Source organism: Pundamilia nyererei, unplaced genomic scaffold (assembly GCF_000239375.1).
Source record: "Pundamilia nyererei isolate P.nyererei 1_Seehausen unplaced genomic scaffold, PunNye1.0 scaffold00039, whole genome shotgun sequence".
Lineage (NCBI taxonomy): Eukaryota > Metazoa > Chordata > Actinopteri > Cichliformes > Cichlidae > Pundamilia > Pundamilia nyererei.
Genome location: NW_005187440.1, coordinates 2,402,904 through 2,417,424, shown reverse-complemented (window position 1 = coordinate 2,417,424; position 14,521 = coordinate 2,402,904). Strand labels below are relative to the sequence as shown.

General features: G+C 41.8%; 1 protein-coding gene across 1 annotated transcript in view; it reads right to left on the bottom strand.

Moving 5' to 3' along the window:
• Positions 1 to 3,590, bottom strand: part of fam131c (family with sequence similarity 131 member C) — a 17,569-nt gene extending 13,979 nt beyond the window's left edge. The window contains exons 1-3 of the mRNA XM_005730758.1: positions 3,263 to 3,590; positions 2,161 to 2,408; positions 602 to 663 (exon numbers count right to left, since the gene is read on the bottom strand). Coding sequence (XP_005730815.1) covers positions 602 to 663; positions 2,161 to 2,191 — 93 coding nt within the window. The 5' untranslated portion in view covers positions 2,192 to 2,408; positions 3,263 to 3,590. The remainder of the gene's footprint in view (positions 1 to 601; positions 664 to 2,160; positions 2,409 to 3,262) is intronic.
• Between the last annotated feature and the right edge of the window lie 10,931 nt (positions 3,591 to 14,521).

Below are 14,521 nucleotides of genomic sequence, written 5' to 3'. Positions count from 1 at the left end.
TGTTGTTGATGCATTGACAACTTATTTTGGACACCTGACTTTTCTTTTTGATGGAGTGACTCACTTTTGCAAGTTATCCACCATGTTTTGCAGTTTGCACTAATTGTTTTGAGAAGTGCCTTAGTAGTGGTGGAGAGTTCAATTCTGTTGTGGGAAATGCACCAAAGCGACTGAGAAAAACTGTAAACTAAATTTCACTTGAAGGTTTTAATACATGTGTTGTTTTATACATTTTTTTACAAAATGCTAACTGTGACATTGCTAACGCGAAGATTATTCCTTAAAACATACATAAAAATATTAAAGGGTTACAAAAATGGAGAGACAGCAGGACAAAAATGTTTTATAATAATTGAGAATTTGTAAATGTTGTAACATTTGTGTTACGGGTATAGAAAGAGCTGCCAGCATATTAGATGTCATCATAAATTGAGCTGGTCCAGCTAATGATGATATCATAGGGAGATAATTAGCTAAACTATGATCTGTGTTGTTGGTTTTAAAAAGGTTTTAGTTAGTAATGACAGCCATTAAAGCTACCATTAAAAATCTAAAAGGGCGTATTGACAAGTTGATGGTGGGGTGGGGGGCTTCCACTTACCTTGGCAGGGGATGAGTGACCCTCCTCGGGGTGGTGCAGTGTTGATACAGGAATGCTGATCTCTGTAGGGAGTGACAGACAAACCCTGGTGTTACACTTGGAGCGTACATGTCTAAGCTTCCTTTTTGTGTGTCGATGTGCTTCCAGGGGTCAAGTGAGCCTCATATATAAATGATGAGATGGAGACGGCTGAATCCTGTTAGAGTCATTTAACCAAAGCCTCTCTGCATATTTAGCTCGGCCCCAGCTCACACTGTTTGCTTTCTAATTGATGGTGATGAGGTTCGTATGAATGACAGGAGGAAATGAAGTGCAGGCCCGTGCGATGGCGAATTAACATTATTAGAAATGTCAGACGCACACACACGCTCACACATTAGGGGTTTTCCCACGGGAGGTGCCTTCAATACAATTGGGTATTGCTATGGAAACGCTACAGCAAGAGGTGACTAGTGATGCCCTTCCATTTACTTGCCAGCACACTTTTACACATGCACACACACACTGGTGCACAGGGCTGTATCTGCTCTCTGGCCTCATTGGATCCTATCAGCAGGTCAAGAAACCCCATTGCGATTCCTGATCCAATACACTGTCCTTGTGGGGTTAAATCCCACACTGATTCACTCCCATACACACACACCTGTGCACGTACACACAACACACACCTCCGCTGCTCTCTTATCTGTTTGTCTGGATCCTCACAGCTGCCTTCTCTCTTTCCTCCCAGCTTGAAAGCGCTGCTCACTCTGTCACCTTTGTCTCACAAAATATTTTCAAACAGCACTCGGCGCTCCAGCTGAAAATAATATATAAGACTGCAGTATGATGTTAATATTTTGTCATGTAAAATATAAAGGGAAAATATTAAGTAGACTGCTGTTCTGAGGTATCACAGACACCTCACATCTGTCTTCGATGCTAGTGAACCTTTATTTTTGACAGCATAAATTACTACCTATGTTCTCCCTGGAAGAGGCCCTGCATTCAGCTGAGGTATTGTTATTTCATCTAGGCAGCGCTGGAACACTAACTTATTTCCCCCAGAAGCAGAGACAGTGAGCAAACACAGTAGGAGAGAAAATAAATTGCAACCCAAGTCACATCTTCAAGTCACGACAACTTGGAATCGGCTTCTGACGAAGCTCTGACATCCTACAGCTACAATTGTCCTTCACTGATCCACACAAGCCTCGTCATCAGCCTCTTCTCCCAGAGTCTTTATTCTAAAGCAGCCTCAACAGATTCGCTCGAGGATAGATAAGACATCAGCTTAAAATAAGTTTCTGGATTCGCATGATGGAGTGCATTGTAAACATGCCTCAAAATGTGATTCAGGTGGTCTTTCTGCTGTTAGAACTTCAGGAATATCTGCCAAAATCAGAAATCAAACATTTTCCATGATTTTCCACGTCCTCACGTGCATAGTTATTCCTGAAAGGCATAATGCAACTTTCTGAAACAGCCTGTGAATGCTGTCACATTATCTTCAAGGCTGATTAAACCCTCAGACATACACACAGTTGAGGAAGAGCAAGCAGGTGGAGTCGGGCACTGACCTTTGTGACCTTTGCAGAGGCAGGCACCCATGGTCTCGGGACGGCAGGGGCGGTTATCTGTTCACCATGGTGGATTGAGGATGAGGAGCGAGCTACAGAGAAGAGGGAAGGGAGCGAGGAAGGCAGCAGTGGAAGCAGAAGTATCAGTAAGCAGAGGAGCAGAGGGAAGTGAGAAACTGTGGTGGTGGTGTGTGTGTGAGTTGGGGGGTAAGTGAGAGTGAATGCCTGGTGAGCTGTAGGCTGAGGCACTGCTCCATACAGGAGAAGGGAGGTGAGAGAGAGAGAGAGAGAGAGCAACAGACACGAAGTGTGGGGAGGGGGGACACAAAGAAAAAGAGACAGAGAGAGAGGAAAAGGGGGGAGAAAGCATGAATGTCTGTTTGGTGACGATTTGAATCCCCTCCCCACTCTTTCTTCTATTCCCCTCCCAGTCTTCATGCTACTGTATATATTTGACTTCACACTGTGACAAGAGGGCTTATTGATGGAGGTATGTAAGTATGTTGTGGGACAAATAATAGACAGACAGACAGACAGACAGACAGACAGACAGACAGACAGATAGATAGATAGATAGATAGATAGATAGATAGATAGATAGATAGATAGATAGATAGATAGATAGATAGATAGATAGATATGAATTTGATTCACGACTTAAACTATGTTTCATGCAGAAAGTGCAAAATGTTTAAGTGCAGATTCTGGTGGTGCATATGTGCATATGACATCGTATTTAAGACAACAGCACTAAAGAAGCAACCAGCCCGACTTTTCCGAATGCAAGAAAAACACGTACAGGGTGGTCTTAAAAACGAAAAGAAGGAAAACGACTGAAGAAAAACAAACAAAGCAACACAAAAACAAGAAGACACCAAACACACATCAGAAGCACTCACACAAGTTCAGAGGAGAGAACCCCGACAGACGACAAAGAAATAGTTGGACCTTATACGAGGGACGAGGGGGAAAGCGCATCAGTTCACAGAAGGACAGCAGACCAACAGCGCACACTGCACATAAATTATATATCTATAGATATAGATATATATAGATAGATAGATATATAATTTGCTGTTTTCCTTTGCAAATTCTGTCTCACCTGATTAATTTCTCCGGGGATATGAAACTTTTATGGATGATATTGAAGCCAAATCTTCCTTTAAACGCATTTTTGTGGCGTTATTGAGATGCCTTTGAGACGATCTTCTCTCTCTAAACTTGCCAGCCTGAGCTGAATGTTCAGATTTTCTTGCCCTTGCTTAAACACAGCATTTAAACACAGTGGCTCATTTCACCTGGAACGATTTTTTTCTTTCTTTCTCGACTCTTCTTGTCCTTGTGTGTTTCGCAAGTTGGTCTCAGAGCCCGGTGCCTGCTGGCACAGTAGTAACCGGGGCTTTGCTGACATCACCCGCAGGCAACGTGGGGAAAATCCTGTTGCCGTGGCAACCACGTTGCTCCGTACTTTTGAAGCGTTTTGCCGTAATTGGACGGGGAAAGGATGCAAAGAAACATTATCTGATGAACATGGGAGGACTGCGCTGATAAAGTTAGAGAAACAGCAGACGCTGACCTCAAACATTCAAGCAAATCGTGCTGCGTTTACGTTCCCTTTAAAAGAAACAGTGCTCTTTGTATTTTCTCCAAGGGCAGATCATTTCCACTAAGCCCAAACTCCACAGGGTATTCCTTCATATACATTCCCAGAGACCCTACCTCTCAACCATACAATAAATAACTAACTGAAAATATAAGTGAGCCTTGAAATTGCACATTGGAGAAAGAAGATGGGGTGAAACTTGATGTTTGGAAAAGAGAAGTTCTTTCTGGCTAATTTGACACAGAGATAAGTATGAGCTGATGAGTAGCTTTACAGAATAATATAATCAATGAGTTGCTTTCATTAAACGAAACCCTGATAAAAAAACTGTTGACCTTCACTGACGTTTTTCCAGAAAATTGTGCTTCAGGATAACTTAATGAACCCTAACATCTCATCTAGAAATGACAGATGTTCCTCCAAAAATCTAAGGACCTCTGAGACCTTCTGCTAACAACCAGTGAACACAGTGAAGAAAATTCCTCCTTAAACATAGTGAAGAAACCACACACCTTCAAGAAAAAGAGACCCCTCACTGATCCATTCAGCTCCCCTAAAAGAAACCTTAAGATGAAAATGAAGAACTCACTACTTCAAATTTAGCCTATTCCAGCCGCAGGAACCCTTGCAGAGCCCCTCAAACCTCTTTCAGGGCCACAGGACCAGTCTCAAGGAGGGCTGTAATATGTTCACTGACCCTTTTAATACACTTTGGGGGCTCTGAAATCCCTCCAGAAACCGTTTGAGAAGCTCAAGGAATCTTATTATTCCTTTAAATAATTCTGAACCTGCTCTGGAACATTCTTAATAATCTCTGCTGTAGTCCCAGACTCCCCCATGTCCTTCCATCCCATCATGAAACGCTTGGTGAAAGGAATGGGGTCAAGGTTAGGAGCAGCCTGACACCTTGTGGCAAAAAGGCAAAAGTGCATGAGAAACTTGGAAGGCTGTGTTACCACCTTTCATGACATTTGTGTTTCAGTTGCTTGTAAATGTATTGTTAAACCAAACAAGGTGAGTGGTTAAAGCAGCCAGAGCTTGGATGTTAGACAGGAAGAGCTTAGGGAAGTGTTTCATGAATAATTCAGACCAGCAGGTGGAAGTGTTCACTAAAGCCCCAAGGGTCAGATCCCACTTCTCACCTTGCATGTTGAAGAAAAGTCAGTTCCTTTGCTGTTACATATTCACATCAGCTCTTTACCACGCCTCAACACGTCTCAGTGCCGGCTGCTGTGCAAACCTTTTTTTGTCACTGTGTGCAGTTGTTAGACAGCGCCAATAAAACCGGCCTCTTTATGGTCCTTTGGTGTGACTGAATCTCTGTCCATCAAACGAAACCAATCTCGAGTAGGCTTTGAGGGGAATGTGGGTTTTTGCTTAGTAGTCGAGGAGAGAGCAGAAAGAGAAGGAGGAATGTCCAACATCCACATACGCGTATGCGATTCTCCTCAGTGGGAAGCCACAATCATTCAGCAACAGTCATTTCTGTCATCCCTCGCGGCAGAGAGAAAGTTGGATGCCTTTCAGTACTGGATGATTCGGATGATGCACAGTGTACTCAACATGAAAGTTGTTTTTTTACTTCATGCAGCCAAGTTTTGATTGAATACAAGTGTGATTACTTTGTTGCTCTTATTGCAAAGCAAGTAGTCATTCGGCTTCTGGGGAAATTCAACTTCTGTTTGCTGCAGTCTGTGTCAGTGTGGGAATTTCCAAGGATTAAAAAAGGGAATGAATTAAAAAGCCTTTCTTGGACGATTACTTTTTAATCCTTTAAAAAGCTGTCCACCCGCCATGCTTTTTCTGTTTTTTAGATCCACTTTTGAATATTACAGCATTCCTTCAGTGAGAGTCAGTGGGAGCCCAGAGAAAATTCAGCATTTCAAGAAGAACGAGAAGCAAACATGTGACCTCAATGAGGTTTAAATGTGCAGCCAACAATAACATCAGGCCTGACAATCTTTGACAAAGACTTCTTTGGCGAGCACAATAGACATAAATAAAATGGAGAAACATTAAAGCAAGTGAAAGATGAAAATCTGTACTAAAGTTAATGTTAGCTTAAAGCAAAATATACCCATTATTATTACAGTTATGTCTTACTTTGTGCAAATTATGATGTTAAAATTCAATCTGGTATCTAAAAAAAAGTTTTTTAAAAACACAAATCATGTCATTTAATATAGGATAAGCTCACATGTCAAAATTTGAATATAAAGGATCATGAGACCTGCAGACCATAACCTGACAGGACAGAGAGCAAACCGGTTTCATTCAGTCTTAGTCGATTATACACTGTCTTCACAACACATACAACTCAACACTTCTTCTTTTACTGCTCCCTTAAGGTGTGACCACAGCAGATCATCTGTCTCCATCTCACCCTATCCACAGCATCTTCTTCTGTCAAACCAATATCTTACTTCACTATAAACATGAATCTTCTCTGTGGTCTTTCTCATCTCCTCCTGCCTGGTTGCTCTATATATTAGGCATCCTTTGTTCTTTATATCCTCTTCTTCTCGTCTGTCCTCACACCAACTCTGGAGCATGACAGCCCTCACCTCCATTACTTTGAGTAATATAACTGGATCTTTTTCACTGTGTATTATTTGACTAAGATTTTGGCTTGCTATGTGACACAGACCATCCAAGAACTTTGGCTTCAGTTTTGATGAGTGAAATTCTATTGCTTTGTTAGTCTGGTACCAAGCTATTTAGCATTGCACCAATATGATATATGGATGCAGCTTGCTAACCAAGCTAGCTAGTATTAGCTGAGAAGTAAGCCCGCTACCCTTTCGTAGTAATGTAGAATTTGACTTCAAAACACGAACAGTGAAGCTTTAAAATGCAGAATCTAAGACTGGACTTGGGTAATAGCTAGTTAGCCTTTTCACACTGCTGCACTTATTTAGCACATCCTTTTTTATGAGGCATCTCATGTTACATCGTGCCATGTTGCTCCCGAGTTCTCCATATTGGATGTGCTACACTGGTTGCTAGGGAAACATCTGTATTACTCAAGTGACTGGCAGTGATTCCTGAAAGTTTCCAGATCTCACTGCGTACAACTGGTTACAAAGAAGATGATGTGCCAAAAGCCTGCCAGATTGCCACAGTTGCCAGTTTTTCATGTTTGTCATGTTTGCCAGATGGTTGTGGACCGGGTCTAGGCTTGCGTGACCTGAGCCTTATTCACTTGATCCTACATTGTTACCAGGATTGTTACATGCCCAAAATGGTGGAAAAGTATATATAAAACCTCAACAGACTGCTAAACTACTCAGAGTGTATCTTACCTCTTGTCCTATAACAGCAAGCCCCCTCCTCAACCCTGAATTGGTCAAGTGGTTAAGACAATGCATGGTTGGACAAATTACCCTCTTCTTGAAATTTAGAAGCGTCTTGTGTATTTTTCTAATAGTGGAAAATGTCAAGGTAGCTACTTTCCCCATGCTTTCTGCACAGATAATAACTGCTTGTCTCTACAACTGAGCCGGTAACGTCTCTCTTTCTTTAAGTTTCATTTTTCAGGCCTGCAAATAAAGTTCACACCATCAGTATAGCTTAGCCCAGCCTTATTCAGACCATATGTGCTGGTCATGTTCATATTTTTAACCTGCAGGATTTTTTTTTTCTTTGCTTATTTTGGATTCATCACAAGATCTGCCTTTTACTCTTCTATCTCATTCATAAGGACAGACAAAACTTAAAGCGCTCCCAGTTTTTTTTGCTTTTTCTTTTCTTTTCTCTTCAGAGGTTGGAAAAAAAAACATGTGCCAAGCATAACATGAATGCTGGGAAATACCTCTCTGATACAAGGGAGGACAATCTGTCATCCAACATGGTGACTTAGAGCGAGCGTGAGGGACTTTCTGTGGCTTGCCTGCACATGTAGCCAGTAACTAAAAGTCTCACTCCCATCTTTCTGAATAACTAAGAAATCCCAGTTTAATTTATTGTGTGTTACGGCCTTGTTCTGCCAGAACTCCCACTGTGCAGGGCATTGAAACCATAATATTAGCTCTACAATCACATGATAGACTGAGCATACTGAAAACCACTGTCTGCAGATTGACCACTCTTCCCTCCCTTTCCTGCCACTTCTGATCTCTTTTTGTGTTTTGCCACAGAATCACCAAAATAACCCTCTTGGCTCCGTAAAAACGTATTTTGATGACACCGACCTAAACGGCTGCTACGCCCTCCAAAAAAGATGGGAAAATTCAGACGGCTTTTGCTGGCTAATGGCTCTGGTTACTTGGCCTGCAGCGAAGTTAGCGAGGTCTCTCAAGGCTACATCAACAGGAAATTTCATTAATCCAGAGCTGGGATGAAGTAGTTCACCCCCTTCTTTATTTAAGGCTTTGCCAGACTTTCAGCGGACCACCTCGGCTGTCCTGTAGAGAAGAACAGGAGTGGGAGGCCTCAGGGCTGACTAAACCTTCCCCTCCATGTGCTCCCTAATTGGTTTAATGACTGTAATTATCTGCTGGGGTGCATGTTGTGCCGGGGACGATTAATGGCCTCCAAAACATATGCAGACAGGCGGAAATTAAGAGAGGGGGGCACTGAGACAAAGAATAGCTGTGCAGAAGAAAAGAGCCGTAAAGCTGCAGAGGGAGACACGTCCTGCTGTTTAAGAGAAACAGAACAATGACACAGCACTTTGAGCTTTTTTCCTTTTCTCTGTGGGACTTTATTGGTTGAAATCTTCTACTAAGTTAAAAAAAATCTTAATGAGATGTAATCTGAGACACATATGGACATATAAAACATATACCACCCATACAGTTAAAGGTAAAAGTTAACCTTAATGATGTGTTAGAAAACATCTGTATATGAACAACCACGTATATATTAAAAAAAGAGTTAGGTTGCAGTACCACAAATGCCCTGTAGGTGCTCTCTTTAAGAGATTTTCCTCATAAGCGAGTTAAAAGAATTGGTATACAACATTTCTCTTGTTTACTATCACTGGGGAGACTGACTGAGTAAATGCACATTTCTGGAGTAACAAATAGCAACACATGATAAAACTGAAAAGGACCTATTTTCTCTAATGGTTGAAACAGGAACTGACTGACTCTAATGGTGGATGCAACGCCTAGAGGGAGATTTAAAAAGCTTCATTATGACATAGAGGATGCAGGTGATTTCCTGAGGTGCTGGAAGAGGCCTGTAGCTGAAGTTGTGTAGGTGCGGGACAGTGAGCAGACACACAAGAAGTGAATATCAAAAGAAACTTAAAACCCAAAGAGAGGAGCCTGGGAGGAAATGAGTTCCACTACACTAAAGCAGATAATGTGACACCGTGTGGGTGGAAGAGCCAGTTTTGATATACAGCAGGCTGGTAATTAGTTGATGCCAGCCATGTGTGCCGGTAAAGGACCTGGCAGGTACTGGTGAGTATAGTCACGCCGCCAGAAGTCCAGACAACCAAAGGTACGCAGAGCAAGAGAAAGACAAGAGACAGAAAGCAAAGAAACCAACAGGTCAGCGCTGGAGGCATGAGGGGGGTTGTGATGTTTTTCAGTTAATCAATAAACTGTTTGATGTGAAATATTTGTGCAATATCTTCAAAATTATAATCAGGTTGTTCCAAAAACTCCCTGAAAAGTCTTCAGTTGATCCAAAACGCTGCAGTGAGAGACTACAAAGAGAGAGCATCCTGGCTTCTCTTCACTGGCTTCCTGTTAAATTCAGAATTCAATTTAAAATCCTTCTCCTCACACATAAGGTCTCGAATAATCAGGCCTTCCCTGAGCCTGATTCTGCTGGAGATATCTTCCTGTTAAAGGGGAATTTTTCCCTCCGACCATCGCCAAGCGCTTGCTCACAGGGGGTCGTCTGATTGTTGGGGTCTTATAAAGCGCCTTGGGGCAGCTGTTGTTGTGATTTGATGCTATGTAAATAAAATTATATTGAATTAAACTAAAAAAAAAAAAAAAAAAAAGATTCCCGTCAAAATTACTTGCACATTTGTTCAGCCGTTAAAAAAATTCTTGTTTTAGTTTGTATGTTATGAAAAAGCAGTAAATCTTCCCATGTTAGAATAATGAGGGAACGCTCAGCTAACGATTAGTCGACTGTGAGAATATTTAGATAGATTCACTGTTGATGTCTGGGGCTGATCTTGGGAATTATTGTTCCATTAAGAAACTTATAGCACAGCTGACCACTGTTTATAGCACACAGCAAGTATGTGACCTGTAGAAATGGAGTGTTTGTTTCCAGCTGTTTAATATTATTTTCATACCTAAATTCTTGTATGTAATGGCTACATGTTTATGCTGCATCCCATTATCTGTGTCTGGCTGTATTTGGACCTTCCCATATTTGTTTTTAGCCCTGTGTATGCTAAGAACCACGGACCGCCCGAGTCAAATTCCCTGTGTCAACATACTTGGCCGGCAGTTCACTTGGCTGTTTTAGGCGCATGTCTCCTTACGCGACAGGTGTCTCAGCCTATCAGAGCGGTCGCCACTCAACCCATTCGACTGGTCTGCCCATGTTTACTTCTCTTTAATCAAATCTGGATTTTTCTGGCTCCAGAATCATAAAGCACTTCCAGCGAAGCGTGAACTCTAATCTAGTCTATGAAAAGAACCATTCAGGATCCTGTAGATCACATTTCAGACATGTTTTTGTAAAATGTATTACCTTGTAAGTAAAAATTAGACTCAGCCATAAGACAATATATTCCACATGCACAACTGCACGTATTTGGTCTCTGTTGATTTTGCTGGCATTGTACTGTGCAGTGATTCAGTCAAATCACAAATGACTTTTCTCCTTTAATGCACGCCGAGAGCCTTTAACCATAAACTGGACTGCCTTAATCCATTCTCACAGTTGACATCTGTTTTGAATGGAAGCACATGTTTAAATCTGTCACATGTGTAGTTAGACAGTGACAAAAACTCATCTTAAAATTTGAAACCATGTCTGCACCTATACAAAGAAAGTTTTTCCTGTATTAATGGGACGTTGTCGCCTTATTTACTGTCTAGCTTTTGGTTTTATTTACTGTGTTAATTACAAACCCTTCTTGTATACTGCAGCAGCCAGAAAAGCAGCATCATGATGTGTACCAGAGGTGGGCCAAAGAGCTCTCTTTAAGAGAGTATTGATACCAGCGTTGGTATTGGTATCAGATCGATACTCGTTCAGTAGGATCGATACTTTGATTCTATCCTCTAAGTTCAGTATATGGCAAACTGAATTGTGCTAAATAAGTTTTTCTCTTTTTTTTGAAGTGAAAAAATATATATCTAACATGCACTATGAACACGTTTCATTTTAACTATAGCTTTCAGCAGAAGTTGACCCAAAGTGCTTTAGGGAATATATAAAAAGCTGAAAAGTGGGTTTTGTTGTACTAACTAGCTATGGAAAGTAAAATATTTAGATTTTATGATTTAGTTTATAGATTTAATGGTCATTAAAATGTGTTCCAAGATTGCAAACTGATGATGATTTCTGTCATAAGTCATAACACACTGCTCTCCTCTGCTTAAGCTCTCTTCATAGGCTGAAAGTATCGGTGTCGCCAATATTAGCCCTGCATTTACAAATTTGCAGTATTGCAAAGCACTAATGTGTTCATGGCCCTTCTTTGTTTGTGTGTGTGTGTGTGTGTACGCTCACTCTAAGTGAATGACATCAGCACAGTGATTATCGCAAATGTGCAGTGACTTTAGAGTCGTCGTTTCAAAATATACAAGGAGCCTGTGGAAAGACGAGGCCAGCGGCAGCAGCATGTGTTACTGTTCTCCACTCGCCCCCTCATGTCCCCTGCGCTAACATCAAACAGATCCCAGCAGTGCGGTTTGGGAAACGCTTGATGCCGGTAATAATTATTTGCTCCTCAGCTACTATCCTATTAAACAAGTTCATTAAATGGTTTAATTCCAGCAGCTTAGTTTGTTTTCACGTGGATTAAACCTGGAGTGGAGCTTTGGCAGTGTTCAAAGAGCAATGTTGGATCAGGACATGTAAGATGTTCTAGTTGAGAATGCGGTGAAAATGGGAAAATTGAGGGGCTCGGAGGAGAGTTAGCTTAGCAGAATAATCTGCAAGAGCCTGGAGTGCTGCTGAGAGGAACAGCAGCGGAAAGACGCAGGAAGACCAATATAGACAGAAATTGGAGCGTGTGTTTTCTGGTCAGGAACCCGATGCTAAAATTAGCAGGGATGTAAATTCCTGAGCGTTGCCGGTTTTCAGATCCACGCGTGACACTGAGAGTTGCTAGAAAAACAACACAAACAAACAACAGCAACAAAAAGTAAAGGAAGGGCGGCGGTATAGGAAGAGGTCATACATGAAAAAGTGCCTGGGTAATGTTTTCCGCCTTCCTTACTTCTTTTTATTTCTTTTTAAATTGACCTTCGCCCCGAGAACAAAGACATCTAACAAGCCACAAGAAGGAGGGAAAAACTCTGAAAGCGAAAGCCACGGCCCCCACGCACAACAGTCCTCAGGGGGAGGCTCGGGCCCTGGACGCCAAGCCTTCAACATAATCACCACACATGCTATTGTGGCCTGCAGTAAAGCTCTGGTATGGCTCAAATCTGCAGCTAACCCTTTCCACCCCCACTCTCACCACCAGGCCTCTCTGTCCCACCTCCTGCTCTTTGTCTGTCTCTCCATGCATCCCTGTCATTTACAGTCCTAATGACAAGACGCAAACTTCCACACATTCAACCCTCGGCGAGCGAGGATAATCGCATTACAGCCGACGACAGGGACGTAAACCGAACTCAACTTGGACGCACTCAGACGTGGATTTGCATAAATCCAAACAGTACAATCAGCAGTTAAACTGTGTGGCTCTGCTCTTCTTTTTCCATAGCGGCTGGAAGGGAGAGAGACAGAGAGAGAGAGGGGGAAAAAATCCACCTCGCTGTGAAACACTAAAGGCATGGATGGAAAATAGTGGAATACTTTCTCAGTTTACAGTCGCCACATAAAGCCAAGACTATTTCTAGGCGTCCTATTGGTTTAACAGAGGCAAGAACACGCAGCCAGCTGGAAGTCAAGGACAAAGACTCGTGAGGGACTTAGCGGCAGATCCAAGTTCCCATGCTCCGGCCCTGTAGGGTCTTTTTCTTGCTACTTCACTGACCTGCAGATTAATTCAATATCTAAATATTGACATTCCTCCTTGTAGTGTGTGGCTCTTATCTGAAGAGTGCATTTAAGTCCCCCCCCTCTTTACATCAGTAAATCAAAGCTGATAAATTTTCAAAATGTGGGCGGCAAGGTTAGAGGGAGTCAGATAAGGCGCAGTGGATCAGTCAAGGTGAAGTGAAAAGTATGGGGCATGTCTAGACTTGCTGGATTCTTGGGCTTGTGCACGGTTACATTTTATTGGTAATTTCTGTCCTCAGCAGGTGTGTGAATGTAAAAGAAACTGATACAACATTCTCCTGTTTCAACACCAATATTTCTATTTCCCATGAAGGTCACATAGAAAGGAGCTCCAAATATAAAACGGCCTTGATGTCTTTTTCAGTGATCCAGTGATTTTATTTATAAGTTTGCTGGGCCGGTCGTCATTCACGGTTCAAATGTGGACTGACGCACAGCAGACTCTGAGGCCCGAGACGGTCCCGTGTAAAAAATAAATAAGGAAAAAGAAAAAAGGAGAAATTATAACCCTATCGTTTACATGAACGGACCAGCAAAAGAAAAAAACAAACTGAACCTGGCTCAGTGCACTGCGCTGATCAGTTACATTTATGCAAACCCACATTCCTGCTGGAAGAAATGCCTTATTCATTCTGATGACTAAAAGAAAAGCTCCGATGTTAACATACATGACTTTATTTTATAAAATCCTGTCCCACAGCCTTAGAAACAGCTGATCTGTAGTTAGTGCGTTCTTATTTTCAGGGCAGAGGTGAAAATTACAGTATTAGAAATCATGCTGGGACTTTTTTGCATAGTTTTTTGGTTAGTTTAGATAATGGTGCAGACACTAGAGCAAGAGAGGCAGTATCACAGGTGTGGAAGAACCAAGCAGCAACCTGTGGTGCATTGAACAATGAAAACAATGCAGAACCGCAGCTCCTAAACTGGACACTTAAGGCCAATTTACCAGTTTACAGGCTGGTTAGATAAAAACAAAAGAACAGCAAATGTCCTTTGTCATGGCTTAAACTTCTTATTACTCCCCCATTTATATTGTATTAAGGCTTAAAATTAAGACAATTAAAAGCGTGGCTGCTTTCATTGACAGGTAGGTGCTGTTTCTGTGTTCTGTTGTGTTACAAGACACTCTTAATAGTCACCCTTTCAGCTTCTCTGGTAAGCACATTTTGTTTTAAGCCTGTTTTTCGCCAGCCCGACAGTCTTTGTTACGCTGTCGGGACGGGACAAGAACCAGGAGGAGTCGGACAGACGCAGAGATTGCAACCCTGTCAGCCGCTAAATCAGATTGTCTGAATCAGTTTATTTGAAAGATGATAGTAATCTGTCATCACATGAATTTGCAAGAATGTGGAAACTACAATCTGACCTTTCAACAGGTGTTTTTATGGGTTTTTTGTTCTTTTTTTTAAGATTAGTTTTGCTAAACTTGGAACGTCTTGTTTTTTCCCCCCTTTATCAGTCACCGAGTTCAGTGTAGTGACGTAAAAATGATCATTTAATGACCCCATTATGGGAAAAGGCCAACATGTAATCAACTGAAACGACCTTCCACTACAACTAACAGAGGGAAATTCTGCACTTTTGTCTCGTATCTCATGC